Raw genomic sequence first — 19,743 nt, forward strand, 5'->3', positions numbered from 1 at the left:
ACTATTCAGTCTCCTTCCTTTTCCAGCTCAACATTATTTTATTTTGTAGCAACACTGCCACCCAGTGTACAGTCAGAACATAAGTGATCTACGTTTTTGAGACACTTAAATTGGGTGAGCTTAACGTAATAAAGTAAAAGTAGTTAATTCTGAACCAAAATAAGTTGCATAATAAAAAGAAGTACTTTGCAATGAAATTACTTTGACCAGCACAATTGCGTCCCAAAAATGACGTACTAATGTAAATGTACTTTCCCAGTGGTGCCACCGGGGGGCAGAATCGGTGCAAAAATGAAGCAAGCGGAAGCGCCGTTGAGTCAACTCGTGTTTTATTTTCTCTCTTTATTCTAAACGCCCAGACCACCGGCTGTGGTCTCCTCAGATACGTTGAGATGGATGGGAAGACGTTACAGTCATGCGAGCCACGACGGGCGGGAATGTCAAACGTGTACAAGTCCAAATGTCTATATACAATTTTCCTGCAAAAGAGAATCATGGCTTCCAGTCGTTTCCTCAAATAGAAAAAAAGGACACTTTTTACTGTAAGTTAGTGGATTTAAAATTAATATTAAGGCCACACTGAAGGAGGGAGGAACAAAATGCAGTCGCAGTTTAGTACCAGTGGTATGAAGACAAGGACAAGATTAAACAGGCCTTTTTTAAAGCATTTTTGTCATCTAAATATCGCTGAAGAGAAAAACTGACTTTGACAAACATAGCTTTTTTGCTAAATAATTTTTTAAAATCCAATTGAACTGAGGCCTGAAAAAACAAGATTTTTTTTCCACTTCTCAACGAAAAACAAATTCTTGTAAAATATTTTTGTTTGAGTTCTAGAAAACCTTTCTCAAAATTCCCCCTCAAGTACAATGTAAAATGAAAAGCCCTGCAACTGTTGGCGAAAAAAAACGTGGGTTAAGTATTTAAATAAATAAAATGACCGTATTTTCCGCACTTTAAGGCGCCTTTTGTTGTATGGTCATTACTATATGTCGACCCCAAGATGGCTCCTTGCTGGAGACATGCTTCCAATATTATAACTTGCTGTTGGTTCAGTGTTCTGTGTCACTACTTTATTAAATAGGTTTTTGTTGTAGCTCTGAAAAAAGGAGCGCTGCTGTGTTTTTTTTTAAACGCACACTTTATTAATGTTTTTCAGTCTCAACAAATATAGGTACGTCTTTGTCCATCTCCGTGCCTTCTCTTCTTCCGTCCTGTACGGGGGGCTACAGAATTTATTGTGATTTCATCGCTTGATTTTTTTGTTTTGATGCATTTTCAATTCTCGTCGTTTCATTGAAATAATCGTTAATTTACGTTTTTCAGAGGCGGTCATGAACGCCTCAAGTTGAACGGAAGGAGCATAGCTCCATCTAGTGGATGCATTGTAGATTGCGTCTTATAATCCATTATGTCCAATATATTAAAAAAATAGGCCATTCATTGAATGTGCGCCTCATAATCCAGTGCACCTTTTAGTGTGGAAAATACGGTACAGAGAAACGGTGCATGTGGAAAATATAACTGCAAAGAACCCATTTTCCAAATAGTTTTAGAAAAGCAACAACTCTCAAAAGATTTCCCCTCAAAAGTCCACCTTTTTTTGTGGGGGGCTACTTTTGTGGGAAAAAAATTGTCAAATTCAAAACGCATCTTTTCTGAAAAAGAAGCTCATCTTACATAAAGGATTTAAGTTAAAGCTTCACGACCAAAAAGAAATTTACTGGGTGAAACTATGACAAGCAATCACTTATTTTAAAAAATTTGGCTGAATTCGATTTTAAATACTGTACTTCAGTATGTAAGCTACTATTGCACAAAGGTTGCAAAGGGTTTTGTTATTCAGTGTGGCCCTAATATACAGAGGACATGTTTGATTCTGGAAGTGAAAACGTAATCATCATCACAGTTACCGTCGCGTGCTCTTGCTTCTGACATCAGGTCAAGTTTTTTTTTGTAGTACTTTTTTATTTTTTATTTATTTTTATTTTTTAAAGGAGGTTTTGGGGTACGGTTAACAGGTCAAGACCGCATGTTGTCCGAACCGTAGAAAGTTGTGGAAAAACATGCACAGCGTCTACCGTCCTATTGTAAAGCGAGTCGCTTTCCGCTTCAACGCGACGCCGACCTGAGAGTGTGATTGTCGAGCATGCACACAGCATTCAAACAGGCTCGTTTCATTGTTTCAAAAGTCCAAGAAAAAAAAACCCAAACTTAAAATCGGCTTGATATCCCTCGAGAGAACTAGTCGACACCGGATAAAGAAAGATTATTCACAATGCAACCAAAAGTCGCCTCCGCCCTTTAAGTTTGATCACATGGCAGCACTAAAAATCGCACCTACGTTATTAGCGCAACGCTCAAAAAGGAAGGCGGGGGTAATACTACGAGAATAAAGTCAGGATAGTTATAAGGGGGAATTTTTAAAAAATGGTTGTGACTTTGGTGGATTCTAAATTACACGTGGGAGGGGTTCCTGTTACTGCTAAAATTATAATTACCTACTTTTACTGAGATACTGTTCAACTTTGATTTGCTTTTCTATTTTTCTCTTTTTTTATTAAGCTGAAGAAAACAACTTGTACTACTCTCCCCCCTCCCCCAAGATGTTTTGTTTTCCCCAAAAAGGTATTTTTAGAAAGAGATAATTGTAATATTTTGGGGAAATAGTTGATAGAGCCAACTTCATTCTTGCAATGTTCCGATTTTCTTGAAGCTAAAAATATACAATTTCACCGCACTATTCCTTTTTTTGTAATTTTCTAACTTTATCCACGCAGTATTTTTCTTTCCATCTGAGCATGGCCTTAATATGTATTAGCGAAACCAAAAACCGAAGTAAAATGATAACAATGAAATGTTTCTATTTTTGTTTGTTTGTTTGTTTTTATACAGAATATACACAAAATTTGCTAAGTCAAAGTGTATCCACACGACTTAACATGAACAACCATTTATATTTCTTTTTCCTCACTAGTGACGGGGGGGCTTTGTGAATGATTCGTGAACAACAATAAGAAATTACAGTTTTCAGCGTTAGGCTACACTTAAATCGTATCATATGACTTTTCGTAATGTTTTGTATTCCGTGAACGCTAGCAAGAAATCCGATACGCTCAAACCTCATTGTACTCTGAACGCGATACCCAGGACAGGAGTGAGAAGGGGGAGTGCTCATTTCCAAAAATATTGAAGATTTCGGCCACCCTTTGCGGCAACTGTGCTTGAAACCACGTCGCGTTGGCACCTTCCGTCTCCGGGCCCCCCCAAAAAATAGTCATGTAGCCGCAACATCGTGGCAAAGGTCAAAACTAGCGCACGCTAGCTTATCCTGGTACTGGCGGTGTGATGGGCATTCCAGTTGGTTCCAGGGTGGTGGACGTCGCGCACGCCCCCCCCCCTGCTGGCGGGGAAGCGCTACAGCGGCCCCTTGAATTGGTTGCCTGACAGGTGCTGGCGGACGGAAAGCTTCGAGCCGGCCGCATCGCCGAGCTTCCTCCACACCACCTGCACAAGCGGCAAACAAGTGCAGGACTTTTTGTCAGAGTGTAATTTGGACCCAAAAACAACCCCCCCCCCAAAAAAACCCCTGAAAAACGTTTTACGACAACACAGGCGCACGACATAGCTCGAGGGACATAATAAACCACGATAACCATTTCCAAACAAAATGGCCGTTAACATTTTATAGATAGAGAGAGGGATGCTGATGCTATTCTCAAATTGGAATTTTCTTTTTTTATAATTGAGAAGTTGATGCTTCGTTGCAAGGATAGTTTGTTTTTCTCAAAAGTGCAAATGTTTATTCTTGAAAAATACAACTCTGTACCAACACACTTTGATTCTCTCTTCTTTCATCTCAAATTGATTTAAAGCGTCCGTGTTTTATGTGATGTGTTCATTATTTTCCATTCTGTTAACTGTTAAGCGCTTTGTTACAGCTGCGGCTGTTGTGAAAGCACTTTTTAAATCAGGATGTATTGTACATTGTAGTACGCGGACGTTTCAGAAATTTTGTAACATGTTACGTACGTTGCACATCTCCCTGACGATGGCCTTCTCTTTCTCACTGAGGTCATCCTCGTAATCTTCGGGAACTTGCTTGTCCAAGTTCTCGTGGACCTCCAGAACCTGCGGGGGCGCGGGGGGCGTTTTTAGAGCGACCAAACAAAACTCAAGAGTGTGACGGATACCCCGCCGCCCCTTCACTCACCTTCATGGCATGCACCACGGCCTCCGGCTTCTGCACGCATGATAAGTATCCCGTGGCCGGAGACGATTCGCTGGTAGGGAGGCGGCCCGAAACCTGGACGTGAACGCCGACTTTAGCATGAGCGTACATGGCGGTCAGTGACGGCTTGAACCAATCACATCTCACTTTTGTCACCAGTCTGCTGTGTGTGTGTGTGTGTGTGAGTGTGTGTTTGTGTGTGAGAGATCTGACCACATTGTGCAGGGCATCCTGGCGTTGAGGCAGGGAGGACAGCTGCGACTCTGAGTGGTACTGGGTCGTCCCTTTGCGCAGGGCTCGCAAATCACCTGGATGACACTGAGCACACAGTGTTTGAGGTTGGTCAATGCGAATATATAAAAACAAATGAGTCCATAAAAAGTGCATTCGGTTTGAAGCCGCAGAACAGAAAGCAGAACAGCCAGAGCAGAACCAAATTGAAGCATTTCCAAAAAAAGTGTTGAAAAAGGGGGGGGGGGGGCAGATGAGTTAGTGTTAGATTTTTTTTTTAATTTTGAAGAGAACTATGTTGTGTGAGGCATGAAAAAAACATACATAGTAATGTGTTTCTACAATAAAACGTTGAAAAAAAACACACCATCGGCAGTATTTTGTTTCTTCTTTGAACGAAAATGTAGCATGTTGGGGAAAAAAAATCCTGCACAGTAATTAAATAGTTCATGATTAGGAAGGCATTTCAAAAAATGACCATATTTAGTAAACCTTGTATACTAATTTGATGTAGATGGAGCCGAAAACCCCCCACCATGTACAGTAAAGCGTTTTTAACAAAAAAAATGACCATGTATAGTAAGGCGTTTTTAGCCCCAAAATACGACCATGTAGTAAGGCGTTTTTAACTCATAAAAATGACGAATTATAGGAAGAAGTTTTTAACTCAAAAAAACCCGACCATGTAATATAGTAAGCCGTTTTGAACCCAAAAAAACGACCCATGTACAGTAAAGCGTTTTTAGCTGAAAAAAAACTACCGTATAGTCAGGCGTTTTTCACTCAAAAAAACGACCATGTATACTAAGCCGTTTTTAGCCGAAAAAACCGACCATGAATAGTAAGACGTTTTTAGCCCGACATAGTATAGTATGGCATTTTTAGCCGAAAAAAACGACCATGTATAGTAAAGCGTTTTTAGACAAAAAAAAACGACCATGTATGTAAGGCGTTTTTAGCCCGACATAGTATAGTGTGGCATTTTTAGCCGAAAAAAACGACCATGCATAGTAAGGCGTTTTTAGCCGACAAAAACGACCATGTATAGTAAGGCGTTTTTAACTCGAAAAAGCGACCATGTATAGTAAGGCGTTTTTAGCCGAAAAAAAACGACCATGCATAGTAAGGCGTTTTTAGCCGACAAAAACGACCATATATCGTAAGCCGTTTTGAGCCCAACATAGTATAGTATGGCATTTTTAGCCGAAAAAAAACACCATGTATAGTAAGGCGTTTTTAGCCGAAAAAACCACCATGTATAGTAAGGTGTTTTTAACTCGAAAAAATAACCATGTATAGTAAGGCGTTTTTAGCCCGAAAATAACGACCGTGTATAGTAAGGCGTTTTTAGCCCGAAAAAAACGACAGTATAGTAAGGCGTTTTTAAACGACATAGTATAGTACGGCGTTTTTGGCCCTAAAAAAACGACCATGTATAGTAAGGCGTTTTTAGACGGAAAAAACGATCATGTATGTAAGGCGTTTTTACCCGAAAAAAAACCACCATGTATAGTAAGGCGTTTTTAACTCGAAAAAACCCCACCATGTATAGTAAGCCGTTTTTAACCGAAAAAAACGACCATGTATAGTAAGGCGTTTTTAGCCCTACATAGTATAGTATGGCATTTTTAGCCGAAAAAAACGACCATGTATAGTAAAGCGTTTTTAGCCGAAAAAAACGACCATGTATGTGAGGCGTTTTTAGCCGAAAAAACCCCAATGTATAGTAAGGCGTTTTTTACTAAAAAAAACCCACCATGTATAGTAAGCCGTTTTTAACCGAAAAAAACAACCATGAATAGTAAGGCGTTTTTAGATCGAAAAAAACGACTATGTAAAGTAAGGCGTTTTTAGCCGAAAAAAACGACCATGTATAGTAAGGCGTTTTTAACTCGAAAAAGCGACCATGTACAGTAAGGCGTTTTTAGCCGAAAAAAACGACCATGTATAGTAAGGCGTTTTTAGCCGAAAAAAACGACCATGTATAGTATGGCATTTTTAGCCGAAAAAAACACCATGTATAGTAAGGCATTTTTAGCCCGAAAAAAACGACCATGGATATTTAAGCCGTTTTTGAGCCGAAATAAACAACATAGTATAGTCAGGCGTTTTTGAGCCGAGAAAAACGACATAGTATAGTAATGCGTTTTTAAACGACATAGCATAGTAAGGCGTTTTTGAGCCGAAATAAACGACATAGTATAGTAAGGCGTTTTTGAGCCAAAATAAACGACATAGTATAGTAAGGCGTTTTTGAGCCGAAAAAAAACGACAGTACAGTAAGGCGTTTTTGAGCCAAAATAAACAACATAGTATAGTAAGGCGTTTCTGGCCTGAAAAAATCGACAGTACAGTAAGGCGTTTCTGGCCTGAAAAAAACGACAGTACAGTAAGGCGTTTTTGGCTTGAAAAAACATAGTATAGTAAGGCGTTTTTGAGCCGAGAAAAACGACATAGTGTAGTAAGGCGTTTTTGGCCCGAAAAAACATAGTATAGTAAGGCGTTTTTAAACAACATATTATAGTAAGGCGTGTTTGAGCCGAAAAATACCGACATAGTATATAGTAAGGCGTTTTTGAGCTGAAAAAAACCGACATCGTAAAGTAGGCGTTTTTGAGCCGAAATAAACGACATAGTATAGTAAGGCGTGTTTGAGCCGAGAAAAACGACATAGTATAATAATGCGTTTTTGGCCCGAAAGTGTACCCTTGAAAGTGCAATCCAAATACGCCTATGGTGCATGACAATTCATAGTCACTTGTAGTGTAGAGGTATACATGCCTGCGTTTGGTCCAGGCTACCCTGCCTGCGTTTGGTCCAGGCTACCCCGGTTCAAACCCTGCATCAGTCATGTGTGAAAATAAAGCAGTTACTTTTTTCTGGAAACCCTCTAAAGTGCATGTCAAATACGCCTATAGTGTGGGACAATTCACAGTCACTTGTAGTGTAGAGGTATACATTCCTGCGTTTGGTCCAGGCAACCCCGGTTCAAACCCTGCATTAGTCATGTGTGAAAATACAACTGTTACTTTGAAGTGCATGTTTAATATGCCAATAGTGCAGGCCAAGTCAAAGTAAACTCTTCTTTTCGGTCTAAAAATGCCATACTATACACGGTCGTTTTTTTCGGTTAAAAACAGCTTACTATACACGGCCGTTTTTTTCGGTCTAAAAATGCCATACTATACATGGTCGTTTATTTCGGTTCAAAAACGCCTTACTATACTATGTTGTTTATTTCGGCTCAAAAACGCCTTACTATACTATGTCGTTTTTCTCGGCTCAAAAACGCCTTACTATACTATGTCGTTTTTCTCGGCTCAAAAACGCCTTATTATACTGTTTTTTCGGGCCAGAAACGCCTTACTATACTGTCGTTTTTTTCGGGCCAGAAACGCCTTACTATACTATGTCGTTTTTTTCAGGCCAAAAAGGCCTTACTATACTATGTTGTTTATTTCGGCTCAAAAACGCCTTACTATACTATGTCGTTTATTTCGGGTCAAAAATGCATTACTACACTGTCGTTTTTCTCGGCTCAAAAACGCCTTACTATACTATGTTGTTTATTTCGGCTCAAAAACGCCTTACTATACTATGTCGTTTATTTCGGCTCAAAAACGCCTTACTATACTATGTCGTTTTTCTCGGCTCAAAAACGCCTTACTATACTGTTTTTCGGGCCAGAAACGCCTTACTATACTATGTCGTTTTTTTCAGGCCAAAAACGCCTTACTATACTATGTTGTTTATTTCGGCTCAAAAACGCCTTACTATACTATGTCGTTTATTTCGGGTAAAAAATGCATTACTACACTATGTCGTTTTTCTCGGCTCAAAAACGCCTTACTATACTATGTTTTTTCGGGCCAAAAACGCCTTACTATACTATGTTGTTTATTTCGGCTCAAAAACACCTTACTATAGCATGTCGGTTTTTTTCAGCTCAAAAACGCCTCACTATACTATGTCGTTTTTTTCGGCTCAAAAACGCCTTACAATGCTATGTCGTTTAAAAACGCATTACTATACTATGTCGTTTTTCTCGGCTCAAAAACGCCTTACTATACTGTTTTTTTGGGCCAAAAACGCCTTACTATACTATGTCGTTTTTTTCAGGCCAAAAACGCCTTACTATACTATGTTGTTTATTTCGGCTCAAAAACGCCTTACTATACTATGTCGTTTATTTCGGGTCAAAAATGCATTACTACACTATGTCGTTTTTCTCGGCTCAAAAACGCCTTACTATTCTATGTTTTTTCGGGCCAAAAACGCCTTACTATACTATGTTGTTTATTTCGGCTCAAAAACACCTTACTATAACATGTCGGTTTTTTTCAGCTCAAAAACGCCTCACTATACTATGTCGTTTTTTTCGGCTCAAAAACGCCTTACAATGCTATGTCGTTTAAAAACGCATTACTATACTATGTCGTTTTTCTCGGCTCAAAAACGCCTTACTATACTGTTTTTTCGGGCCAAAAACGCCTTTCTATAATATGTCGTTTAGTAAGGCGTTTTTGAGCCGAAATATACTATGTCGTTTTTTTCGGCTCAAAAACGCCTTACTATACTGTCGTTTATTTCGGCTCTAAAACGCCTTACTATACTATGTCGGGTTTTTCGGGCCAAAAACGCCTTACTATACTATGTTTTTTCGGGCCAAAAACGCCTTACTATACTATGTCGTTTTTTTCGGCTCAAAAACGCCTTACAATGCTATGTCGTTTAAAAACGCATTACTATACTATGTCGTTTTTCTCGGCTCAAAAACGCCTTACTATACTATGTTTTTTCGGGCCAAAAACGGCTTTCTATAATATGTCGTTTTTTTCGGCTCTAAAACGCCTTACTATACTATGTCGGGTTTTTCGGGCCAAAAACGCCTTACTATACTATGTCGTTTTTTTCGGCTCAAAAACGCCTTACTATACTGTCGTTTTTTTCGGCTCAAAAACGCCTTGCTATACTATGTCTTTTTTTCGGCTCAAAAACACCTTACTTTACTATGTCGTTTTTTTCGGCTCAAAAACGCCTTACTATATACTATGTCGTTTATTTCGGCTCAAAAACGCCTTACTATACTATGTCGTTTTTTTCGGGCCAAAAACGCCTTACTATACTATGTTGTTTATTTCGGCTCAAAAACGCCTTACTATACTATGTCGTTTATTTCGGCTCAAAAACGCCTTACTGTACTATGTCGTTTTTTTCAGGCCAAAAACGCCTTACTATACTATGTCGTTTTTTTCGGGCCAAAAACGCCTTACTAAACTGTCGTTTTTTTTCGGCTCAAAAACGCCTTACTATACTATGTCATTTATTTCGGCTCAAAAACGCCTTACTGTACTATGTCGGTTTTTTCGGGCCAAAAACGCCTTACTATAATGTTGTTTAGTTCGGCTCAAAAACAGCCTTACTATACTATGTCGTTTAAAAACGCCTTACTATGTCGTTTTTTTCCGGCCAAAAACGCCTTACTAAACTGTCGTTTTTTTTCGGCTCAAAAACGCCTTACTCTACCATGTCGTTTTTTTCGGCTATTTTTTCAGCTAAAAACACCTTACAATACATGGTCTTTTTTTCGGCTAAAAATGCCTTCCTATACGTGGTCATTTTTTTCGGCTAAAAACGCCTTAATATACATGTTCGGTTTTTTTTCGTCTAAAAACACTTTACTGTTCATGGTCGGGTTTTTGGGGGGGCTAAAAACGCATTACTATCTATGGCCTTTTTTGGGGGCTAAAAACGCCTTACTACATGGTCGTTTTTTTCCAGCTAAATAGCCTTACTATGCATGGTCATTTCAGGAAAAAAAAGTCTTACGATACATGGTTGTTCAAAAACGCCTTCCTACATAAGGTTCTTTCAGGGGGGGAAAATGCCTGTTGTTTCTGAAAAAACACTAATCTTTCTTTATGGTTTTTTTTCTTCTTTTCAAGACACCTATACACGGTCATTTCTTTTTTTTTCAAAATTAGAGAGCGTTAAACATGAGCATGAGAGTTGCGTATTTAGCCAATTTCGCCCTTGTTTGGGAACATTCACACCAGGTCTCCTCATGCTTGCTTCTTTGCGGGTTAATATGCACACGTTGAACGGCATCCAGAGAAAGGTCAACATTCCTGTGATAAGAGACTTTTGTTCCCTTTAAGCAGGAAGTTTAACAATCACCAAAAGAGCCCCCAACCTCGTAAACTTGTTTTTATTTAAGAACAATGATTCCCAAGAAGAACTGCAGAAAAGAAAGCACTCAATGCATTATTAATGCGTCACTCTTGTCGTCCCAAATATTTATGCCACCGCCGGCAAGATGTCCTGGCAAGCCGAGACAAGAGTAACTTCTCCACCTTGCAAAACATTTGTGGACAATAAAAACCAAAAGAAACGGCATGGACCCACATACACAGACGTGAAACTGAGTCATGTTTCAGGTGTGATGCAGATTTTATTCAAATCTTAAACGTAACTAAATTTTTCAGATTACAGATTCCGGGGGGAAAAATTGAGAGGTACAAGCCATTAGCTGCTTAAGCCATTAGCTGCTTGTTTATCTTAGCATCAAGACAACAATGATGACGATAGAAAGCCAATTGGTAAGTTCTCTGCAAATGTGAGGTTCAATGTGACTTTTGTGTGTGTGTGTGTGTGTGTGTGTGTGTGAGTCCACCCTTTGCAAGTGAAACCCCGAAAGGCTGAGCTGAAATTCCACCACCAAGAGAGAGAGAGAGAAGTGAGTGGAAAACAGTTACCTTTTTCATTTGTATCTGTGATAAACTATAACGGCTATGAGCCTGCAGAGGGAAAATGGCAAGACTGTTGACAAGGATTTGAGTACAGTGACTACAGAATAACAGCAAGTCATTCAGAATTTGGGAGAAATAAAAACAAAAAACCCAAAAAGAAATAAGCAGCGACAGTCCGGTGAATTAAGTGCAGTAGAAATTCTAAACTGAAACGCGACAGTCCACTACAAAGAAAATAATACTAAATAATAATCGTTGAGGGCAGCCCGGTAGTCCAGTGGTTAGCACGTCGGCTTCACAGTGCAGAGGTCCCGGGTTCGATTCCAGCTCCGGCCTCCCTGTGTGGAGTTTGAATGTTCTCCCCGGGCCTGCATGGGTTTTCTCCGGGTGCTCCGGTTTCCTCCCACATTCCAAAAACATGCGTAGCAGGCTGATTGAACACTCTAAATTGTCCCTAGGTGTGAGTGTGAGTGCGAATGGTTGTTCGTTTCTGTGTGCCCTGCGATTGGCTGGCAACCGATTCAGGGTGTCCCCCGCCTACTGCCCGAAGACAGCTGGGATAGGCTCCAGCACCCCCGCGACCCTAGTGACGATCAAGCGGCTCGGAAGATGAATGAATGAATGAATAATAATTGTTGATAGTCCTGTGAAATTTGGGGCAATGGTGTTCAATCATTTTATTTCAAATAAATATTAAAATTTGAAGGTAAGACGAATAGAGCTGTAACAATCTTGGGAAATAATTGTGCAATAAAAATAAATAAAAGCCAAAAATGAAGCTGGAGCCAGTCCAGTGAAACCTAAAAGATACTGCAATAAATATGTTAGCAATGTCAAGGGGGAAAAAATATCATCGAAATGTGTTTAAAAACAAACAACAAAAACAGGAAAAATAAAGACATGCAATGGATTGATTGAAATCCAAATGAATCAGTGAAACATTCCGTCTGCATTTCAAGTGAAAGAAGTGACTTGCCGGCAAAATTCGTCATCGTCGTTTATGATGAAAGAGAACAAAAACAGAGGTGACGTCTGTCAGACATTTGTGAGCACGCCGCCGTTTGCGTCTAATGAGCAATCCTCACGTCTCCGCACAGACTGACACGACCTCGCCGTGAACCCCTTTCACTTCCCAAAACGACCCCTCCCCCTCCCGCCTCCACGTTGGCATCTTCCAAAACGTGGGCGAAGTCATCGGGAGGTTAACACCGCTGGATCGTGTCATTTCGCGTCTGCTCGCTCTTTTGCCACGGGGGGCTAACCGACGCTCACCATTGAACCCTCCGCCATGAATTAAACATGGTTAAACACCGAGACGCACGCAGGCAGAGAGATGCCGACGAATCTCAGCATCTCGTGTTGTGGGTGCTGCTGCTAAAAAAAAAACGCTGCTTCTGGAAGAGTTCAAACACCGGTCGCCGGTGGATCTTTTGGTCGGCCGCCATTTGACCATCTCCGCAACATCACAGTCTGCATCAAAAATACTTAAATCATGAAGCGCCATGAGATCGATTAGCACTCGCTTTGAAAATTTATTTGCTGATGCCGATTCCGGGATTTGGCTGCAAAAAAAAAATCAGATTAATCAGCTGATTAATTCAAATTCTTTATGGGTGCGACGATTAATCAAAAACTAATCGGCAATCAAATTAGAGGCTAATTATTTTTGGTCGTCGATTAATCATTTATTTTTTGGGTCAAAATCCTCAAAACTTCAGCTTCTCAACAGTAAAGATCGTCTTTGTGTTGAAACAAAATGAATGTGATTCAGATATTTGTAATGAAATGAAATGAAAGGCCATTAATCAATTCCAGCCCCTTCAAAAACAACTCATTTTTTTGTTCCATGCTTTTATTCAAGATAAATAGCGATGTGTTGTAAAACATTTTTTTAAATGGTTAAAAACCAAATGTTAGGATAATTTAAGGTCCACTATGTTATGTTTTTAAAGGGTGTGACTTAGTGAGTGCCAGTCTAGCCATTTTCCACGCCGTTAATTCAGTTGATCGGCTCCATGCTCCTTGCGAGTGCTTTCATTTTGTATTTGTGTGTTTAAACGTTCAATAAAGAGCTGAACGTGTTACACTCACCACGGCGGCTCTCCTTGCCCGCATGTGAGGGCATTGCAGTCAGTATCTTAATTGACCCCCCTTCTTCCCCCCCCAACTTCACTCAATCGGAAAGGTTTCGGTTCTAATCGAGTGTTTTGGGCAATTTCGAATTGAATCGAGGCGAATCGTCACTGTGATGCCTCACCTGCGACAGGAGCTTGTTGTTGTCGTCCTCCAGGATTCGCACTTTGGTCTCTAGCTGCCGGATGTAGTTGGAGGAGGAATCTGCAGCCGAAGAAGAAGAAGATGAAGAGGGGAGGAGACACCATTAGCATTTCAAAAGACGTCAAGACTGAGAACACGGAAAACGACGAGGCGGCAGACGGCGCCAGAAGGCCCACAGGAGTCCACAACGGCACATGAGAATGTTCACAAACTTTGGGTAGTTTTTCCAAATGTAATTGTGAGCTTTGATCTTTAAAATTTCTATTTCAGAGCAGAAACTTTTATATAATTCAACCATTTAATTTTGGGACCTGGGATAGGTCATATGGTTTAAAAAATATATATAATAATAAAATAATTTGGGAATAGCATAAAAAACATTTAAAAATTGATATAATTACCGTATTTTCCGCACTAAAAGGCGCACTGGATTATGAGGCGCACCTTCAATGAATGGCCTATTTTGTAATTTTTTTCATATATTGTACGTACTGGATTATAAAACGCAATCTGCAATGCATCCACTAGATGGACCTACGTGCCTTCCGTTCGACTCGAGAGACGTTCATGACCGCCTCCAAAAAACGTAAATTAACGATTCCTTCAATGGAACTCCGAAAAATGAAAATGTTTTGGTAAAAAGCTTTAAAAAAAGCACTTTCAGTTTAAAAAAAAGTTTAAATGTGCAAATGAAATAATCACACTTGGCCAAACCCCCGTCAATGCAAATGTGTTCGACCTGCCACTCCACTTTTCAACTCTCCATGTGGTCATGTGATATCTGCACTTAGAAAAGGAGCGGGGAAAAAACAGCTGTTCAATAATGTCTGTTTCAAAAGCATAAACATTCCCTGGGCCAATATCCCAGTCTCCCATTCTTTTCCCGCCACATGTTTGCGGTAATAAACATAAATAAATAAATAAAGCAAACTACTAATCACACACCCATCACATCGCGGCAGAATTTCCTCGCTTGCCGTTGTTACTCGCGGTGGCGGGTTCAAACCGGGGACAGGAGCAGCGAAGTGAGGCGCGTCATCCCCCGGTCCCTGTAGGCGGCACCGAGTCTGTTCTCGCGAAAAAAGCTGCGTTTAATTTACAGCGTTGCAGTCTGACGGCGCGTCGCGAGGGTTGGACACGCTTTTGTTTGCTAAGTGGAAAGACAGACAAAAGACAACTGACAAGACCCTTCGCTATGGCAGATTTGACTTTATACATATTATCTAAAAGTTCGAAAAGTTTTCTTTGGCATTGCACAACACAGTGCCCCCCCCCCCTCATCTTTATCATAGATGATCATTCACACACCCCCAGCTATATCCTTTTAAAAATACACGCAAGTCCAAATTTCATAATTGTGTATATACCATCAATGGTAATTTGTAATATTATTGTAAATGGACATTGGACCATGACCAATTACGTTTTGATGGTTTAGCGAGGTTTGAAAAAGTCGTGGTTTCAGTATTCGCTAATACTTAGCTGGAACGGAGAATGAGCTGAGGGGACTTCTAAGAAAGTTACAACATGATCGTCTGCTCGCAAGCCGCCTCAAAGTTAATCCCTATCATGAACTTTCCTGAGCAGACACGGGAGGGGTGAGCAGTTACACGTGGCAGAAAAGGCGGGAGCAACACAGACACCAGATGTGATGCAAACACTGATATTTTATTGCTCTGTTGATTAACGTGCACCGTGCCTAAAAAATAAAAAAAAATAGTGCCAGTAGCTACTAGTTAGCCCCAAGGACAACATTCGAAGCGTACGCTTAACCCGGTGTATATTTCTTCTGTCCCAAATATTCTATATTTTGTTCAAAGATAAAATGTGTTAAATGGGCAAAATAAGGCCGTCTTTAATTACCCAAATAATGTTTTTTTAAAATTTAGAGCTGTAATTTTAATACCTTGATAACGAGATATTTTTGCTCAGGGTTATCATATGGTCAGAATCTGATATTGGCCTGTGCCTAGTTGTTTGAAATATATAACATGTGGCTTGACAGTAAACAGAGTGGCATTAAAAATCTTGAAGAAAATGAACGAGGTCTCATTATACACCTTGGCAACTGCAGAGTTTTAACACACAAACAGCGACGGCGTGCACGTATGAAGACTGGCCCGCCGCTAATCTCCAGGTTGGTCCTTGTGACCCGCTAATCTGGACTCATCTGATGTCGGCCTGACCTTTGGCTACCACTCAAGCCGATTAAGACGAAGGTTCTTCACAGACCAATGAATGTGCATCCTTGTTTGTTTAAACTGGTCTCTTATTGGCCGCCGGAATGTAAACAGGAAATTCGGTTTTACGAGTGGGATTTATTCAAATTGCGTTTGTCCCACTGTCAGGAATGCTAAACGGACAGACCGTATTGATACCGTCACTTCCTAGTTGTTCTCATTTCACAACTAGTTTTTTCCTCAGAGGAAATACAGTCGACTCAAATCATTCGTGTCAATATTTTTTTTTCATCGTTTTAAAAAGAACACATTATTAACCATGATGATTTAAAAAAAAGTCAATAGTTTTGTCATGAAACTGAACCAATCTAAAATTTATTTATTTACTTATTTTTAAATGTAGTGGTCGGCGCACAGGTTGAGCTCCAAGTAAGCATTCGCTCACTTCCTGGTTGTCCACCAATCACGGGTGACCTCCGCAATTTCGAAATACACACTAAATCAGGTCTTTTTCCGCCTCCTCAGTCTTTCATTTGTGGGATTTATCAGCGACCGCGCCGCATGTTATTACTTCAGATTAAAATGTGCTTTGACAGAATCGATTATTTGCATTTGCATTCATTTCACTGGGAAACATTGCCTCAATTCACAATGTTGCACAAATTAAATGTAGGTGTTGAATATCCACATTGTGAACCTCTAATAGAAGCGGTTATAAATATTTTCGTTTCCCCCCCCCTTTTTTTTAGCAAGGATTAGCGTTAATTTTGTTTTATTTTTTGGAAAATGACAATTTATTCGCTGACAAACTGATCTAGCATCTGCTTTGAACGCCACACACATTCGACTCCCACATGCAAATCGCATGTTTCGTGGGTATCAAACGCACGACTTGAATCCTCACCGTGGGGGGGCTGCGTTTAAACCTTAGCATTATGTCCGAGTGGTCCTAGCGCTAATCCCTCACAGAGGGTCCTCCTCGCACTTATAACAAAATATTTATCAACTCAATAAAAGCTCTCATCTCCATTCCAATTACTTTCAAAGCTCGCTGGGCCAGCAAATCAGAGCCCTTTCTGCTTCTCGTCCAAGCACCCCCCCCCCCCCCCCCGCGCGCTCCCCCGAGGACGACGGTCCGGCCTAAAATAAACTCATTAGCCGACGGGGCGGGAGTGGGCTCGCTCGCCGCCGTTTTTACTTCAGCATTAGCATGAGCAAAAAGTAGAGCAACATTCACACCTCGGGTCGACTTTCTCTCTCTCTCTCTCTCTCTCTCTCTCTCTCTCTCTCTCTCTTTCTCACGTGTCTTTGTGTGTGCGTGCGGTGACGAGGACAGTGGCACCATCCGCCCTCCCCGGCGCCCGAAATCCATCCCCAACCGCTCGTCGCTTTCAATCATGTCAGTGCGCCGCTGTGACCCACTTCCAGCAGCCTCTCTTTTCCAACCCTGTTGCCGTACTAGCGTGCTGTGCCCCCCCAACCCCCATCTAGTCCCTCTCTGACCCGGACAGCATCCTTACTAGGTGTACGGTGGGTAGAGAAAGTCTACACACCCCCATTAAAATGCCAGAATTTCAATGCCAGGAGCCTTTTTACGTAGGGATGCGGCTGTGTTCGGAATTAACCAAGCACATTCCAACTCATCGTGATTGGCGGACACAATTTCATGTGCATCTGACTCCATATAAAGCTCAGCTCGTCTAGGAGGCTTTTCATGACCTTGTTCTGCTTTCTCGGAGTAGCCCGACGGGTTTTCTGCTCACACTGACGAGTACTGGGAGCTGTTCATAATTCCTCTCCAACTTAACTAAGGCATTCAAACTTACTCTCGGTAGGGTGTAGCAATTTTGTCATTTAAATAATGGGTCCCCAACCCCCGGGCCGCGGACCGCTACCGGTCCGTGGGTCATTTGGTACCGGGCCGCACAGAAAGAATAAATAACTTACAATTGTTCCATTTGATTCATTTCGGAATCTGAAAGATGTTTTATTTCGAAAATTTACCGGATTCTGCGTTAACGAGGCTTCTCGGTCACGTGATAGGTTACCACTAAAATGAAACCCGGGAGCTAGCAAAATGAGTAAAAAACGTCTTTGGAAAGTTTTTTTAGGAAGGGGAAAAGGCTCAGCCAGGAGACACAAGAGGAGCCAACGACTTATTTCATAAAGCAGCAACACAGTTCACTGAACCAACAGCAAGTTATAACATTGCGAGCATGTCTCCAGCAAGGAGCCATCTTGGGGTCGACATATTATCATAATGACCATAAACAAGGTGCACTGGATTTTAAGGCGCGGTGTGAGCTTTTAAGAAAATGGAAGACTTTTCGTTGCGCCTTATAGTGTGGAAAATATGATATTTTACCACTACTCAGCAGACCTGGACAGATGCAGTCCTCGCCATTTACTTTCTGCTGTATTTAAGACTAGTCAAAGTCCTACCTGCAACATTTAGTTTCGACCACGAAGGGGAATATCACCGTTTTGTTTTTGTAAATCTCCAAAGAACTACAAAATAAAAATAAAATAGAACATCAGGAGGGCGGCCCGGTAGTCCAGTGGTTAGCACGTCGGCTTCACAGTGCAGAGGTACCGGGTTCGATTCCAGCTCCGGCCTCCCTGTGTGGAGTTTGCATATTCTCCCCGGGCTTGCGTGGGTTTTCTCCGGGTGCTCCGGTTTCCTCCCACATTCCAAAAACATGCGTGGCAGGCTGATTGAACACTCCAAATTGTCCCTAGGTGTGAGTGTGAGTGCGAATGGTTGTTCGTTTCTGTGTGCCCTGCGATTGGCTGGCAACCGATTCAGGGTGTCCCCCGCCTACTGCCCGGAGACAGCTGGGATAGGCTCCAGCACCCCCCGCGACCCTAGTGAGGATCAAGCGGCTCGGAAGATGAATGAATGAATGAATAGAACATCAGGTCCTTAGAAAGTGCTGAAGTAAACAGTAAGAACAATTTTCTGAGCAATCCAAGTACTCAACACTGAACACTTGCTTCAGATAATAAACAAATTAAACAGACCCTTAAATCAGTGCTGAAAGTTAGCACTTCAGAAATAACACTGTTCATCATGTCAAACTGAATAAACAAAATCACTTCTAGTAGTCTACAGAGGACACATCAACTATGCCTCATTCGTGGGGTGTTCTCGAGTTTAGTTAGCCGAAGAGCTTTGCTATGTATGGCTCGCTCGCTATATTGTTAACGTTAGCTGTGGCTGCTCTCGCGATTGGGTGCTCTGCATTGATGTGGGAGGCTAAATTTGAGCTGCTTCGGTGGTACGCAAACTCCTTACAAATTAGGCACAACACTCGACCATTATCAACCGTGTCGTTTAGGGCATTTTTGGAATGCAAAACAAGCCCCAACAAAATGGCAGCCAATCAATGTCAGCTTCAGGCTGTGACTGACGGTTGTTTCCCCACCCTCAACAATTCAAACACAGGACGCCAACACATAAAAAGGGCTATTAGAAAAAGGCAACCCACCTACAGAAACAATAAAGGCAGAGATTAAAATTTTGATTAACGCAATTTAAAAAAAAATAGCGGGCGAAATGTTCTGTACATTCACAATTAATGTGATCATTTGACACCACTAATTAATGTGTTGTATTTATCCGGTCACACCTTCAAGGCTGGTCCCTGAAAATACTGTCTGACATTAAACCGGTCCTCGAGGCAAAAAAAGGTTGGGGACCGCTGATTTAAATAAGATATGCATATAAAACAAATCCAACCTTGGTCAAATCTTTTCGAGTATGAAGTCAATTTGCTGCGTTGCTGCAAACAAAGTGAAATATAACATCTGTTTCTCCACAGTCCACTTTGTTTCCACCATCTGCACCCCCCCCCCCCCCCCCCCCCCCACTGGTTGCCCAAGATGCACCCTTTCACCCGTGCACTCCCCAACCCACGGGACGACGGGCGGGACGGAGTTTACGGCGGGTCAACGTGAACCGTTCCTCCGGGAGGCAGATAGGAGATGTGAGCGGCGTGTCAGGCCCTTTTCAAAACAAATAAATCCCACATGGAACGGAGTGTTGGTGCGCCAGCGCGGCCGTAATCAAAGGCGC

General features: G+C 41.3%; 1 protein-coding gene and 1 long non-coding RNA gene across 3 annotated transcripts in view; one reads left to right on the forward strand and one right to left on the reverse strand.

Moving 5' to 3' along the window:
• Positions 1-312: 312 nt before the first annotated feature.
• Positions 313-19,743, reverse strand: part of ccdc85cb (coiled-coil domain containing 85C, b) — a 42,511-nt gene continuing 23,080 nt past the window's right edge. Inside the window, exons 2-7 of one of the 2 annotated variants that reach the window (XM_052052762.1) lie at positions 13,469-13,548; positions 11,218-11,259; positions 4,445-4,549; positions 4,214-4,306; positions 4,033-4,131; positions 313-3,507 (exon numbers count right to left, since the gene is read on the reverse strand). In XM_052052762.1, the coding sequence (XP_051908722.1) occupies positions 3,418-3,507; positions 4,033-4,131; positions 4,214-4,306; positions 4,445-4,549; positions 11,218-11,259; positions 13,469-13,548 (509 nt within the window). In that variant the 3' untranslated portion in view covers positions 313-3,417. The remainder of the gene's footprint in view (positions 3,508-4,032; positions 4,132-4,213; positions 4,307-4,444; positions 4,550-11,217; positions 11,260-13,468; positions 13,549-19,743) is intronic. The other variant, XM_052052763.1, reaches the window with a different exon arrangement.
• Positions 8,137-9,504, forward strand: LOC127592230 (uncharacterized). Its single transcript, XR_007960092.1, has 2 exons — positions 8,137-8,258; positions 8,582-9,504. It is a non-coding gene; the product is annotated as an uncharacterized LOC127592230 (long non-coding RNA).

Source organism: Hippocampus zosterae, chromosome 19 (genome assembly GCF_025434085.1).
Source record: "Hippocampus zosterae strain Florida chromosome 19, ASM2543408v3, whole genome shotgun sequence".
NCBI lineage: Eukaryota > Metazoa > Chordata > Actinopteri > Syngnathiformes > Syngnathidae > Hippocampus > Hippocampus zosterae.